The 14,942-nt window shown below is 38.4% G+C and overlaps 1 protein-coding gene across 5 annotated transcripts in view; it reads right to left on the reverse strand.

Moving 5' to 3' along the window:
- LOC131592496 (zinc finger RNA-binding protein-like) overlaps positions 1 to 14,942 on the reverse strand; it is a 48,245-nt gene that overhangs the window by 19,219 nt on the left and 14,084 nt on the right. For 3 of the 5 annotated variants that reach the window (XM_058864044.1, XM_058864046.1, XM_058864043.1), the window contains 9 exons: positions 13,107 to 13,251; positions 12,111 to 12,329; positions 10,643 to 10,881; positions 7,784 to 7,975; positions 4,572 to 4,872; positions 3,479 to 3,672; positions 1,942 to 2,061; positions 830 to 975; positions 272 to 434 (listed from right to left, as the gene is read on the reverse strand). In XM_058864044.1, coding sequence (XP_058720027.1) covers positions 272 to 434; positions 830 to 975; positions 1,942 to 2,061; positions 3,479 to 3,672; positions 4,572 to 4,872; positions 7,784 to 7,975; positions 10,643 to 10,881; positions 12,111 to 12,329; positions 13,107 to 13,251 — 1,719 coding nt within the window. The remainder of the gene's footprint in view (positions 1 to 271; positions 435 to 829; positions 976 to 1,941; positions 2,062 to 3,478; positions 3,673 to 4,571; positions 4,873 to 7,783; positions 7,976 to 10,642; positions 10,882 to 12,110; positions 12,330 to 13,106; positions 13,252 to 14,942) is intronic. The other 2 variants (XM_058864045.1, XM_058864042.1) reach the window with 1 other exon arrangement.

The raw sequence follows: 14,942 nt of genomic DNA on the forward strand, positions 1-14,942 counted from the left end.
TAAATAAGAAGTAGTACACAAATCCAGAGTGACTTGTATTTCAGAAGAAAGTATTTGTCTCCAAGGCATCCTTTTGTCATAGAAGTGGGCTTATTTTGAAAGACAGGTCCATATACAGTTTCATTAGTATATAATTTTTTCTTCACTTTTCCATATCCTTTATTAAGAAACGCTGGAGACAACTGAAGTAGCATTGAATAATTTTTAGTTCTTAACTGTGCCTCTTGGTAAGTATTTCTTTATTTTTTTTCCCTCAAGCTAAGAAACTCACGGCTGGTCCTTGGGGCTGAGGAGGCATTCCTGGTCTAACTCCCAGCAGGCCTAGAGGTCCCGGAGGACCATGAGGATAGCCTCCATCTGGTATTCTACGACGGTCATCCCAGTGATGCTGCTCTTCCTCCATTCTCCTCCAGTACATGTCCTCTTCATATCGCCTGAAGTGCATCAAAATGTCCCCTTTATATAGCAGTTAATACTTCCAACCATTCTAAATAAATTCTTGGATGTTCTCACTAACTCATTTCTAGTAATCAAGAACAAATACCAATGAACTCCAGAGGGTATCTAAAATGAATGGTTATTTTGAAAGCAGGTCTGAATTCATAACAAATAATTCTAGTGAGTCTACATTCTTCAGAGAGATTGAACAAAAACCCAAAACAAAACAAAACCCAAAAAAACCTGAGGTATAATGACAACTTAATTTAAAACAAGACAGTATAGAGTTCCCAAAACAAGTATTCAAAATAAATAATTACAGAAGAAGAGTTAGTTTTAGGTAATCTGACTGCAACTTTGACTCATTTGTTGATAAAACAGAATGCATTACCTCATTTCCATCCTCCAGCGTTCTTCCTCTTCTCGCCTTCTCCAGTATTCTTCTTTCTGCATCTGTTTCCTCATCTTCTCTTCTTGAATTTTTCTTGCTCGAATACTAGGCTTTACTTCTACTTGTAAATCTGGGTTTACTTTTTTCTAGTTCAGAAAAATAACAAATGAAACATTGGTTTGACTCTTATCATCTCAAGGTTACGGAGTTCTTCTGACATGTTCAGCACACACTACTGGTCTACAATAAAATCAAGGGGAGAAAAATGCAGTTTTAGAATTGCACTGAATGAACAGCTGAAGAAGAAAAATCTGTGTCCGGTATTTTAATGGAAAGAAACAGCAATGTACTACATATAGCACGAATTCCTTTTTCAGCTATGTGAGAACAAAACTATCTAAGATTAAAATGTTACATGAAATACTAAGTAATTTGCTGTTCATTCTGTAGCAGGATGATTACAATATAGCCTGAAAAAAACCCATTTCATCTTAACTGCAGTGTGCTTCCCGATGCCCTGCTCCTGAAGGGTCCCTCATACTGGAGCATAATCATAAGTCACTAAATACATTTTTCTGGCCATTTTTTCCTCTTCTTTCATCTCTTTCATGATTATGCAAGGCCCATTGTATCTCCTGTGACCACAGTAAATTCTTCTTATATAATCTGATAATAATGAAAATGTACATCATGTGTCACTATAGGTGTCTCTCCATTCATGACTTAAATGTCTGCAAATACTTGTTTCTCAAATGTCTCCATAAGGGGTTTATGTGGTTTATCCTGCCAAAAACATTGAGCATTCAAAATTTACGGTAAACAACAAAGCACCTACTATTGCTTGCACACATTGTACAAAATTTTAGTGTTGAAAAAAAATGCCTGAAAGCAATGTTCAGAATGCTTAAAGAAACACCCAAACCAAAATGCAGTTTCAGTCTGTGTTGCAACTTTAAAGACTATACTCCCTAAGAAATATATTTTTCTAGCTTTTTTTATATGCTGTTTACTCAGAGCACCTACTTCTAACTAGTCTTTAAATATAAGAACATGTAATCAGTCAGCTGATATCTGGTAGATTTTCAGATAAAAGTATTAGCATTTCTACCAACCTTATACTGAAGTCTGTGCCGCCTCCCTTTTAAGTGCATCTCTTTGGCATTAGGATCATTAAAACTGCATTCACAAAGTTTACAGTGAAAGCGGATTACCTTTCCTTCATCATTTCTTACCTGGAAAATAAAAGTTATAAAACATATTTACTTTTTTTTTTTTTTTTAAACAAAAGCTATTTGAAAATTAATCAAATTCAATGACACCGGATAATGTCTACCCATCTCAAAACATGCTTAAAAATTCACACAGGAATTGAAAAAAGGCAAAATAGAACTTTCAGTTCTGACAGACACAGCATTGTGTTTGGTAACGAACAAAGTTCTTCCACAGCTTTAAACTTGAGCCCGAACATAATGAGTTGAATAATTACAAACGATGAAAAATTTACATCATATTTTATCCACATATCTCATGCCACCTACATGAAGAATGCCCCACTGAGGTCAAAAGAAACATGCACAATACAAAAATGTAAACATATGCACAAGCCTTTGCAGGTTCAGTGCCTTGTCATTCTTATCTTCAAGGACCCAGGGAATTACAGGCCAGTCAGCCTCACCTCAATCCCTGGGAAGGTGATGGAGCACCAAATTCTGGACACCAGTTCCAGGCACATTAAGGACAAAAAAATCATCATCAGTAGTCAGCATGGCTTCACCAAGGGAAAGTCATGCTTGATCAACTTGATAAACTTCTGCAATGAAGTGACTGGCTTGGTAGATGTGGGGAGAGCAGTTGATGTTGTCTACCTGGACTTCAGTAAAGCCTTTGACAGTTTCACCATAATATCCTCATAGACTAACTGTTGATGTAAGGGCTGGATAAGCATACAGTGAGGTGGATCAAAAGCTGGCTGAATGGCAAGGCCCAGAGGGTGGTGATCAGTAGAATGAAATTTAGTTGAAGGCCAGTAGCTAGCAGTGTACCCCAGGGCTCAATGTTGGATCCAATTCTGTTTAACATATTCATTATTGATCTGGTGATTGGGCAGAGTGCACCCCCAACAAGTTTGCTGAAAACACAAAACTGAATGCAGTGGCTGATAGGCCAGAGGGTTGAGCTGCCATCCAGAGAGATCTCAACAGGCTGGAGAAATGGGCTGACAGGAACCTTGTGAAGTTCAACAGGGAGAAGTACAAAGTCCTGCATCTGGGGAGGAACAGCCTCATGTACCAATATATGCTGGGGGCCACCCAGCTGGAAAGCAGCTGGACAAAAGAGGCCCTGGGGGTCCTGTTGAACACTAAGTTGTACTTGAATCAACAATGTGCCCTTGCTGCAAAGGTGGCAAATGGCATCCCAGGCTGCATTCAACAAAGTATTGCTAGCAGGTTAAGACAGCTGATCCTTCCTCTCCAACTCAGCACTGGTGAGGTCACACCTGGAGTCTTGTGTCCAGTTCTGGGCTCCCCAGTGCAAGAGAAACATGGACATACTAGAGAGAGTCCAATGAAAGGTCACAAAGATGATGAAGGTACTAGAACCTCTCTCCATATAATAGTTAAAAAATAATCCATGTTTTCATATCAATACCTCCTCCACATAGTCATGGCCCACTGGCTGGACATCACTTTGCAAGGCAGCAAGAGTCGTACGTGTCACTGGTTCAGCTGCTGTGTCTGGTTTTACTTCCTGTGTTTGTATTGTAGCAGCAGTTGTTGCTTTAACACTTTCAGCTGATTTCATTTCTTCCAGTTTACTTCCTGTTGTCTGAAGTTTATTACCACCTACAAATCAAAAAAGTTAAATCTCTAACTTTCATAAAATGAGAATTATACATGATATGCAAACTGAAGTGTTTTGCAAGTATCAATGTTCTGGTCAAAGCATTACCAGTTTGAAAATTAGTTAAACCAAACAGTCTTAAATACTATTAAATTTTTTTAAAAAGCTAAACAAAAACTTAAAACATCTAGTTTTTTATTTTTGCAAGAAATCTTTTGCTTTATATAGTTGTAATCGTCATCATTCATTTTCATGCTTTTTCAAGAGATAAGACTGAATGGGAACAACCCAGCAAATATATTTTAAATTTTTTTTGTCAACAGATTTGTTTTCTTTTTGCAAATGGATCCAAGAAATTACAAACATGAAAAGGTTTTGAGGTACTAACAAAGGCAGCATACTTTCAGTGTTACAACTGCATAGGTCTTTCCTTTGAGAGCAAGTTAGCTTACTGTTGAAAAACTGCTTTCTGTCTCTAAATGTCTGTCATGCTTATTTCAAAAGTTTCCACTGTTAAATTTCCAGTGTTACAACGTTTCAGTTTCCCAGTTACCAACTGCCAACCTACTGCAGGCTGTCTTAACAGGCCAGACTGTGAACTGAAATTAGAAGCAACTGGAATATAATCTGCAATACTCCAGCAGCTACTACATAAGAAACCAAAGGCTTTTTCTGAAGGTGGGAGAAGCCTCCAAGAGAGGTCAGGTGAAGACAAAAGGGCAGAAAACAGTATAAACTGTAAAGCAAAATTGTTATACACATTCTTATTTTTCCCATCAGTAATAATTCCTTTAAATTCAACAGAATTACTCATGCAGAAGTTAACTAAATTTATTTGTACTTGTTGCACTAAAATCTTTTAAAAATATAGAATAGGTTAGGTTTCAAAATAAAGACTGACTTCTGTACTTGCCAACAAAGTTTATTTTTGGTGGAGATATTTTCTTTACAGCTATATTAGCAGCAGTTGAAGATGTTTTGTTGTTGGACACAGTGTTAAGTGGTGCATTTGCCGTGGGAGTAAGAATTTTTACTGCAGAGGATGTAACAGAGGAGTTCACAGTACTGCTGCTAGTTGCTATATTTGAAGCAGAGGCAGCTGGTTTAGAAGCAGATGTGGATGTTGAAGTAGCAGCTTGGGTAACCACATTTGGTTCAGTTGAAGGAATAGGTTTGCCAAGTTTTGTGTGCAACTTTACTACCTATAAAATAACAAGAAATTAATAATATTATCTCCCTGGGGTAGCAATAAAAAAAATTAACTTGTTATAGGTTATTGAAGCTTTAACAGAAACATCAATATCACTAGTGATATTGATATTTTTATTTTATTTTAAAGTTATTGCCTCTTTATTAAAAGTGATCTCAGGAGAAAAAAAAAGGGACATGCAAAAGTTCTTATCATCTGTAATGAGAAAATAGTTAATAGTTATCTCAGGTTGCTTATTTCCCCTAGAAATTCAGACATTTACTCCAAAAGCTGTGTAGATGAGCCTATCTCACAAGCCAGTAATACTCAAGAAACAGTTTGAGCAAAATGTTTCCAACATGACTGTTCTGTTGCCTGGTTGCTTTTTATTCTCCCTCCAAAAATTGTAGTATGTTGAACTATTTTAGTTCCAACTAATATTTGTAAATAAGTTATTTAATTCAGATTCAACACTGTCTCTTTTCATCACTACATTTTAAGAATATTTATACTGACTTTCCAGGTTACCTAGCAAAACTGAAGATATTCCTTAGACAAAGACTTTATCTTCTTTTTGCTAAAGCACATCTGCAGAAAGAGTTAAGGAGAATGCAAAAGACATATTTCAGAGTTCTTTATCTCCTTGAAAGTTAAGAGGCATGTGCTTATTAGAAGTAATAAGCAGAAGCCTTTTTACAATACACTTGAGATACTTCTTTTTGGTGACAGCTGACCATCACCTGAAAAAGCAATGTATGTAGTCCATAAGAACAAAACATGCAAAATGAAAACTAGAGACTGGATTTGAAAGTAGCAGTAAAAAAAACCCTGCTAAATATGTATTTAATGCAAATACATGTACACAATCAGGTTCAACAAGGTGAAGTACCAGGTCCTGCACTTGGGTCACAACCCCCTGCAGTGCTACAGGCTTGGGGAAGAACAGATGAAAGGATGCCCGGTGGAAAAGAACCAAGGAGTGTTGGCCAACAGCCAGCTGAACATGAGCCAGCGTGTGCCTAGGTGGTCAAGAAGGCCAATGACATCCTGGCCTGTAACAGAAATAGTGCAGCCTGCAGGACTAGGGAAGTGACTGTCCTTTTGTACTTGGCACTGGTGAGGCCACAACTCAAATCCTGTGTTCAGTTTTGGGCCCCTCAAAACAAGACAGATGTTGAGGTCGTAGAGTGCATCCAAATAAGGGCAACAAAGCTGGTAAAATGTCTAAAGCACAAGCCTTATGAGGAGTGGCTGAGGGAGCTGGGGTTGTTTAGCCTGAAGAAAAGGAGGTTCAGCAGAGACCTTATCACTCTCTACAACTACCTGAAAGGAGGCTGTAGCCAGGTGGGTGTTGGTCTCTTCTCCCATGTAGCAAGAGATAGGACAAGAGGAAATGGCCTCAAGTTGTGCCAGAGGAGGTTTAAATTGGATATTAGAAAAAATTTCTTCACTGAAAGGGTTGCCAAGCATTGGAAGAGGCTACCCAGGGAAGTGGCTGAGTCACCATCTCTGGAGGGATTTAAAAGTCATGAAAGACATGTAGATGTAGTGCTTAGGGACATGGTTTAGTGGTGGACTTGGCAGCCTTAGTTTAATGCTTGGAGTCTATAATATTAGAGGGCTTTTACACCCTAAAAAATTCTATGATATGCACACAAGTGTATACATACACTTCTTAGTTTTTTATTCTTATTTTAAGCATGTTCCTCATCTGAATACAGACATATTAATGTCACATAATATTACAAATTTAAGTTCAAGCAACTCTTCCAGATTACTTTTTTTCCCACTAGAATGCACAAGGTTCTTCAGTGTACCAAAGAAAGTGTCTTTTGAGATTCCATTTCTACAGTGATGACAACCTAACTTAGCATTAGTTAGCAACTATCTATGAGGAAGAGAAAGGGACATCCAAATATACAAAGATAATATATTATCGTACTCCATATACCTATGAAGTTACTGGGCATAACCCAAAAATTTCATGAATCAACTTCATTAATGAAAGAACAAACATTAAGCAAATCTATGTAAATTATAATTTTTGTTCTTCTACTAACAAAAAATAATATTTGGAAAATTATTTTAAATTTGCTATGAGATTTATTTACTTGAATAGGAATGATATTACTGATGCCACTTTGTACAGTGTTCTGAGATACAAAGGGCTATAAAAGCTGAATATTAATACTTTGTTACTTACATTAATAATTCCATAGCTTTGAGGAAAATCTGTAATATCTAAACACATATTCTACACTGTGCCATTCCATTTATTGTCATATGACCAAATTTAGAACACAGGTCACAGAGGTTCACAGTGCAGCTTGCAGTCTTTATTCTAAAATGCTCACCTAACTGCACACAGACAATAGGGAAAGCATGCTTACCAAAACTCTTTAAACATATTAATAAAATCTACTACAGGACATTGTTTCTTGTTTCCATATGCCTTTTTTTTTTTTTTTTTTTTTAAATACCAAAAAGTGACACATGATAAACCCAACCCTTGGCACTTACTCAGTTTACAGTGTTTCAAAGCACAGAGAGCTTCATAGTACCAAATAAGAATGTCAAGAGATGTCTTGAGAAGTGTTAGGGGGCACAAGCACGCTACTGCATGTCCTCACTGACACTTTTCCCCATCTTACTCTATACCTTCTTCTTACAATTTACAAACCCTTCACAATACATCTTCTTCTCCTTGATGCTGTAGACATATGTTTTTCCCCTTTCTCCCAACAAGGCCCTTCTAATAGTGAGCTTAAAGATAATTTTGAAACAAAAAGCAGAACTAAATGTCTTTAAACAAAATTCTAATTATATTGTTTCTGCATATTTTCTCCTAAGATGAGAAAAATGATGGGAAGAAATATATGACTGACTTGTATAATATAGACAAGAGAAAGTTCTTAAGTTCTTACTTTCTGATGTTTGGCTCCACGGATATGGGCAGCATAAGCATCTGCTCCTGTACAAGACACATCACAAAGTTCACAGCGCAACTGATTCTGAGTTCCACGAGCAGAAGTACTGCTGTTATTGGTGTTCTGGGAAGCTTTTAATGCTGCTTCTTTCTTTTTGTGTTTCTGGCCTTCTAAGTGTTCTTTATAAGTCTGTTTAAATAAAAAATACACACAGCTGGTTTTGTACTGCTCTTTCATCATTCATGTGTATACATGTAATATAGAGCACACCATAAAACACATGCTTTGTATGAAAAATACTTCCTACACTGAACATTGCTTCCTTATGACATGTTTTAAGGCATAAGCAGGGCACTTCCAAAACCAAGATATTTTCTTCACCACCAGGATTCCACTCCTCTACCTTCTCACTTCCTCAGTCAAGTACTGGTCAACATATATTACCATTGAAAGCTTGATAAGATCAGAAAACTGTCTCAGTTGCATTTTCCTACATTGCATTGAATTATTCATGATTTTGAATTTTCCTCAAATTGCAAGACCACAGTTATTAAATGTATCCAGATAACTAAAAAAGTAAATTCAAAAAAAGGTAGCGCATAAATAAAGCTGCACTGAAAATAAAATACAGAAGCTGCTATTTGTTCCTATACTAACACTGGCAATCTATGGAACAGACAGGGTGGAAAATAATGACAAATTTACCTATAAAGTAAGAACTGTTTTGCCAAATACACACACAAACACTTCATTAATCGCTATCTACTTTTTATGCACTTGTATCTCCTTTGAAACTAAACTGGGATGCTGGAATAAAATTAATACATTTTCAGGATTACCACTGTATTAGTTTAACACAACATGGGTTTTAGTGGGGGCAGAGGAAGCCACAGAGGCTGCCTCTGAGAGAGAAGCACCTCAAAACTTCCATGTTCAGCAGAGCCAATCCCTGAAGACTCTGACAATGGACATTGGCTGGCCCAATTAGAGAAGTTAGTAACACCTCCGTGATGACATATTTAAGAGCAAAAAAACATGTGCAAGCTCTCTTTCTTCCTCCCCTCCAAGGGGTGGTTAGGGGGGCTGCCAGGCCCCTTCCTGGCATGGCCACTGAGGCCATGCTGCTGGGGGGCTATTCTAGCACTGCAAGCAGCCACCTGGCTGAGACCATGCAACTGGGGCCAGCACCGGGAGCGCACATGTGGCCAGAGGCAGCTGCACAGACGCTGCCATCCTGGTGCCAGGAGCAGCCACATGGCCGGGATCAGCTGCATGGCCAGGATCGGCACAGCCAGGGTGGTGCCATGCAGCCGCTGCCATCTTCGCATGGCTCACAATGAACTTTACTTGCTTAGCCACTTTTAGCAGCCATGCTGTGAACAGAAGGGCAGAAGCAGTGGCAGCAGTTTTTCCTTTTTGGCACCCCACATGAGGAGAGACGCTGACTGGAGCTGGTGGCTGTCGTGGCTCGTGTGGTCCCAGCAGGGACCACATGACCAACAGCAAGAGGCATGGCAAGCAATCCCCTGATGCAGAGCCCGGACAGGATCAACCTTTCAGCACTGCAGAACTCTAAAAAAACTTTTCAATTGATAGAACTTGAGAACAAATAAACTTATGGACACCAATTTTCTCCCAAGTCAGAGAAAAGGAAAAGGTGAAGACACATGAGGAGAACAACATGGTGACACTAAGGTTGGTGAAAAAGGAGGGAGGGGGAGGAGGAAGTGCTCCAGGTGTTGGAGCTGAGATTCTTCTGCAAGCCATGGTGAGGACTATAATACAACAAACTGGTTTTTTTCCCTGTAATTCATGAAGTGAATGGGGGGATGTAGAATTCTACCCACAGCCCATCAGAAAAGATACTCACTCTGGCAGTGTGGATGCTGAAAAGCTGTAATTTAGTGAGAAACGTGAACAGAGAGAGAAGACCCTTGCTTCCAGGAACAGAGGAAGAGGACCCTTGCTTCCAAACTAGAACAGCTCATCCTTAAAAGGATGGCTATACCCCATGAACTAAATGACCCAAGCAAACAGTTGTGACAAGACTGTTTGCCCGTGGGAAGGACTCACATTGCAGCAGGTTGGGCGGGGCTGCTACTTGTGAAAATTAGAACCATGCTGGAGAAATTCACAGAGAACTGTCTCCCCTGGGAAGGACTCCACAGCATAACAGAAGGGACTCCTCTCCCTAAGCAAATTGAAGAAAAACTTAAAAATGACAAACTGACTAAAAACCCCATGTTTTGTCTCCCTGTGCTGTTGGTGGGAAGATAAGAAGGGCTTGAGGGAGGGGGAGAAGGTGTTCTAAAGGTTTATTTTAGTTCTCATTATCCTCTTTTAATTCTGTTAATACATTTTTCTTTATACCTTTTACATTTTGAGCCTGATTTTCCCTTAGAATGCTTTTTCCTAATTCTTATCTGACCCCATGAGCCTTTTAGTTTTTCTTTCCCCCTCCTCTGCTCAGCTACAGCAGAGGAGAATGAGTGAATGGTTCTTCGTGGGTGCCTGGCTTCTAGCCAGTGTCAAACCCTGACAACCATTCACAAAGTTTTGAAAAAAGTATTTTCTAAGAAGTTTGCTATGTTCAAAAAAAAATAAAATTCAAAGTTTAGAATACTTCTGGAATCTAAAGCACAGCTGAAGCTTCTCTGTACAAGCTAAGGGGATGCATCTTTTTGTCTTCTCATATGGCCTCTTTCTATTATAGCATACATTTTCATTTAATTATTAATTTAGTATAAGTATAGAATCAGGTCTTTAAAAATTAACAAATATTCTTAAAGGGGCCAATTTTTTAGCTGAAAAAACTATGATTAAAGCATATAGCAGGATATTACATAATACAGGTACCTGTGGTCCAGCACAGCTGATCTTGCAAACATCACAGTAGTGGATCTGGGGCAGTTTGGGAGGTTGCTTTGGTTTCAGTTGCTTATTTTGGAATGGTGCCTTTTTAGTAAAGGTGGTCCCTGTCCAAGCAGCTGTTGCAGCAGCAGCTGCTGCTGCTGCTGCCTGTTTCTGCTGCTGCTGCTGGTAATAGGATGATGCAGCTGAATATACTGCAGCTTCATAGCCAGAATAAGAGGTACCTCAAAGATCAAAATAAAATAAATGTTACATCACTGTACATCATGTATCAACTACATAATACACTAATTCCAAGCATATTGCATAATAGAGTAGGATATAAATGATTTATTGAGATCTTGTCAGGCAGTCTGAATTTTTCTTTATGTTTCATGGTACTCAAATACATAGCATACCATTTGTATCAGGAGTATATTTGATTTTAGACAAAACTTTGCAGACACACTGTTCTGCTAAATATATCAAAACATCCCTAAAGAATATGTGAAATTTCCTGGTACATCTGATAAGACTGAGTATGATGCAACAAGAATTTTAATAAAAGATTTATCAAAGGTCACTTGAAATAAGCAGTCTTCCAGAGCCAGATTTACTGTTCAAGTGCCAAACAGAAAAGGACAGATATTATGTAGATTAAGGAAAAAAAATAAAAGATAAAAGATAGAATGTAATAGCATTAGCCTTTCTATTTCAAGTGGGTTGCAGTACACCCTGTCTAGACACTCCTTGATTTCTAGTATCAAACTTTAGTAAATCAAGGAAACTGGGCTTTCATACCTTTTCAGCCAGTTTTCCCATAAACTTTATACATCTACTCATTCAACTATTTTAATCCTCTAATCAAGCTCTGTTTCAATGAAGTCTTACAGTCCCTTTTTAAATTGAAAACAAACCAAAACAAATAGTTCAAGGCAACTATAATATGCCAGTTAATTACCATCTGGCCATAAAATTAACATCTTCTCACCTTTAACTACTTTTTGGATTTCTAGTGTTTGAAGGAAAGTCTTTCTTTGTAGCACCCATTCTCCTCCCATCTTGGGTCAAGACAACCCAAACTTACAAGATTTATATTTGACTGCTCCTCCTTGTCTCTAATTGCTGCTTGATGGCAGCATGCTCCAAATTTCCCTGAGTTATATTTGTGTTTCCTTATTTTTTCTATCCCCCATCTTTTCTCTCCAAACTTTACAGTAAGTCACAAAACACTTGTGCATGTAGCAATGCCAACACTTAGTATATTCTCACATGTAACAAAATAGGCACATACAAGCATCAAACCTCTTTTAAAGATACATAAAAATATTTTGTCATTATTATGATTTAACTGGTTGATATTTCTCAGTAGACTATGATGTAATTGAACATAAACTGCTAAAATGCTGAGTATTTAAATCCTCTCCTGTAACAAATGCAAAGATCCCAGCAATATAATATGCAAAATTCTTACCAGAATAAGTAACTGCTGTTGTACTGTATGTTGCACTTTGAGTATAGGATGGAACAACAGTAGCTGCAGCTGCTACCGGCTGCACAGTAGAGGATACTGGATATATAGAAAATGTAGTTGTTGCTGGACTTGGGGTTGCAGGTTTTATAGCTGTTACTTGTCGTGTTTGCTGGGCTTGGGTATACTGAGTTGCCCCTTGGCTATATCCTGCTTTTGGAGCTAATTAGGATAGAACATAGAAGTGTACAAACATTGATATGCTTTAGTTGAATGAAATGCAAACTATATTAAGCAATACTTAATGATATGCTAGGGAATAAACACATTAACAACTGGGTTTTGTTTTAGTTTGGTTGGTTTTTGCCTTTTTTTGACTGAGTTTTGTTTGGTCTTTTTACATTAATGGTTATACTTCAGCTACCATACATCCCACAATGGTTTAATCACATCGAAGCTCACATTAGCAAGCCTCAGATTTATTTACATATTTTTAACTGTGCTGCCATGTTTTTAAACAACCTTCTCCTTCAATGGTTTTACTAGAGTACACACTAAACCAAAGTACATCTAAACTTTGTTATTATTTCTAATTATAGTAAAAAAAAAGTAAATAGGATTTCTGTATTGTAGCATTTATGATACCAATAATTAAAGAACTATATATATTAACTAAAGAATTTTTTTAAAGTATCTTTCTAACCAAGTTAGCATCTGAACCCACCATTGACTTTTTCAACCTACTTCAGCAAAAATGTTTGCCTAGAAGTACGTTTTGAGTGTATTAATAACAATCCAAACCTCAAAGATAGTTACTTATGGCAATGTCACAATAATATTCAAGTTCCAGGTGCATCAAGTTTTTTTCTAAACATTGACAGGGATTACATGTCAAAATAATAAATCTGATAATATGAAATATTCAAAGATATATTTTTAAGCTATTAAAATAGTATACAGACTGTATATAATGACAGGAGTTTGAATCATGCCACATACCTGTCTGGTAGTATGACTCAGCTACTGAAGGTTGAGGCTGGGCAGCAGCAGCCACAGCCGCAGCAGTTGCTGTTGGTTGTTGATAGTATTGTTTGCTGTCATAAGCTACAGCTGGGGCAGTAGATCGAACATACGAATAGGAATCCTAAAAATTCAAAAAAGAAAACCCATCAAATTTCTCCAAGTATATATCTGGAATAATAAAAATCATTAGCAGAGTCAAAGATTTTTCTTCGATTCTACTTAAGTAGATTTAAAAAATATTTACAGATACATTATATACCAATATATGCATTAAAGAAATTAAATTTATGTTTACAGATACTTCAGGCCTGAAGACAACCCTGAATGTTTTTTCAGACATAATATAGGAATTAATCTCATGCTATTAAACTACTTTTTTCCTTCCAAATTATTTTTGTTACCAAAAAGCAACTCAATGCACACTAGTTTTTCATGACTATATGAGACTGCATTCCTGTAAAATATGAAGGAAAAAACCACCACAGATCTCCACAAACCACAATATATTCACAAGTTAAAAACTTGGAACCATGGCTTGGCCCTCCCTAAGACAGGAAGGGCCACCAGAAAAAAAAGAAACAATATCAAGGGGGTCCAATATTTTTCCCTTTGGACAGGTAGAAGGCAATAGCTCAAAGAAAAAGGGCAAATGGAGGCAAGTCCTTGCTTGGGGCAGCAGGTGAATCCCCTCCTTTCCCACTTCACCCTCCCAGGTGCCTCTGTACAATAGGTACAAAGATGTAGAAGGCCAAAGGATGATGAGGATGGAGGTCCATCTACACACCAAAGGTGTTGCCAGTCAGAAAGGTCTACCCTCTGTATAATGACCACCTCCACGAGGAAAAGACAGATTTCAGCTGTAGGCAGTTGCCTTCTAAGGTGAACAGAGGGTACAATATGCTGGATGGACCCTCCTCTTAGGGAAGTGTGCTGCCTCCCTGGGGCCCGGGTTAAAGACATGACTGGGAAAGTTCTCTAGCTTGGTACAGCCCTCAGACTACTACCCATCATTGGTCTTCCACATGGGTGGTAATGAAATCACAATACGTAGTCCAAAGGCTATCAAAAGAGACTTCAGGACCTTGGAGTAGCTGGTAAGGGAATCTGGAGCACAGGTTATTTTCTCCTCTATCCTCCCAGTTGTGGGCAGAGACATTGGAAGAAACAGACGAGCCCAGTCTAATACATGGCTCCGTGGCTGGTGCCACTGCCACAATTTCACGTTTGTATAATGGGATGGCCTACATGACACCAGGCATGCTGGAATCAGATGGGCTTCCCCCTTCTCAAAAGGGGAAGAGTGTCTTTGCTCAGGAGCTAGAAGCACTCATTGATAGAGACCTTTAAACCAGACATGATGGGGGAGGGGGATAATATCAGGCTTGTCCTTGACAAGCTGTGGGACAACACATCAAGATTAGAGGGATGGAGTGGTAGCAAGGGCCTTCAGACAGTGACTCTGAGACGTACTAGCCACACTGAAGCATGCTTGAAGACTTACAGAGATGAGCCAGGGGCTCCTGAGGTAATAGAAGCCACCAGGGAAACACCTCAAAGGAGGGGTGTTCCTCTAAAAAAGGTGACATGCTGACAGCCCAGCTTAGATGCCTTTATACCAATGCACACAGCATGGGCAACAAACAGGAGGAGTTGGAAGTCTCCATGATGCTACAAAGCTACAACCTTGTTGCCATTACTGAAACTTAGTGGGACAAATCCCATGACTGGAGTGATTATCAATGGCTACAGGCTGTTCAAAAGGGACAGAGAAAAAGAGGGGTGGAGGGGTTTCCCCCTTTGTCAAGAAATGGA

This window comes from Poecile atricapillus, chromosome W, assembly GCF_030490865.1.
Source record: "Poecile atricapillus isolate bPoeAtr1 chromosome W, bPoeAtr1.hap1, whole genome shotgun sequence".
Taxonomy (NCBI): Eukaryota; Metazoa; Chordata; class Aves; order Passeriformes; family Paridae; genus Poecile; species Poecile atricapillus.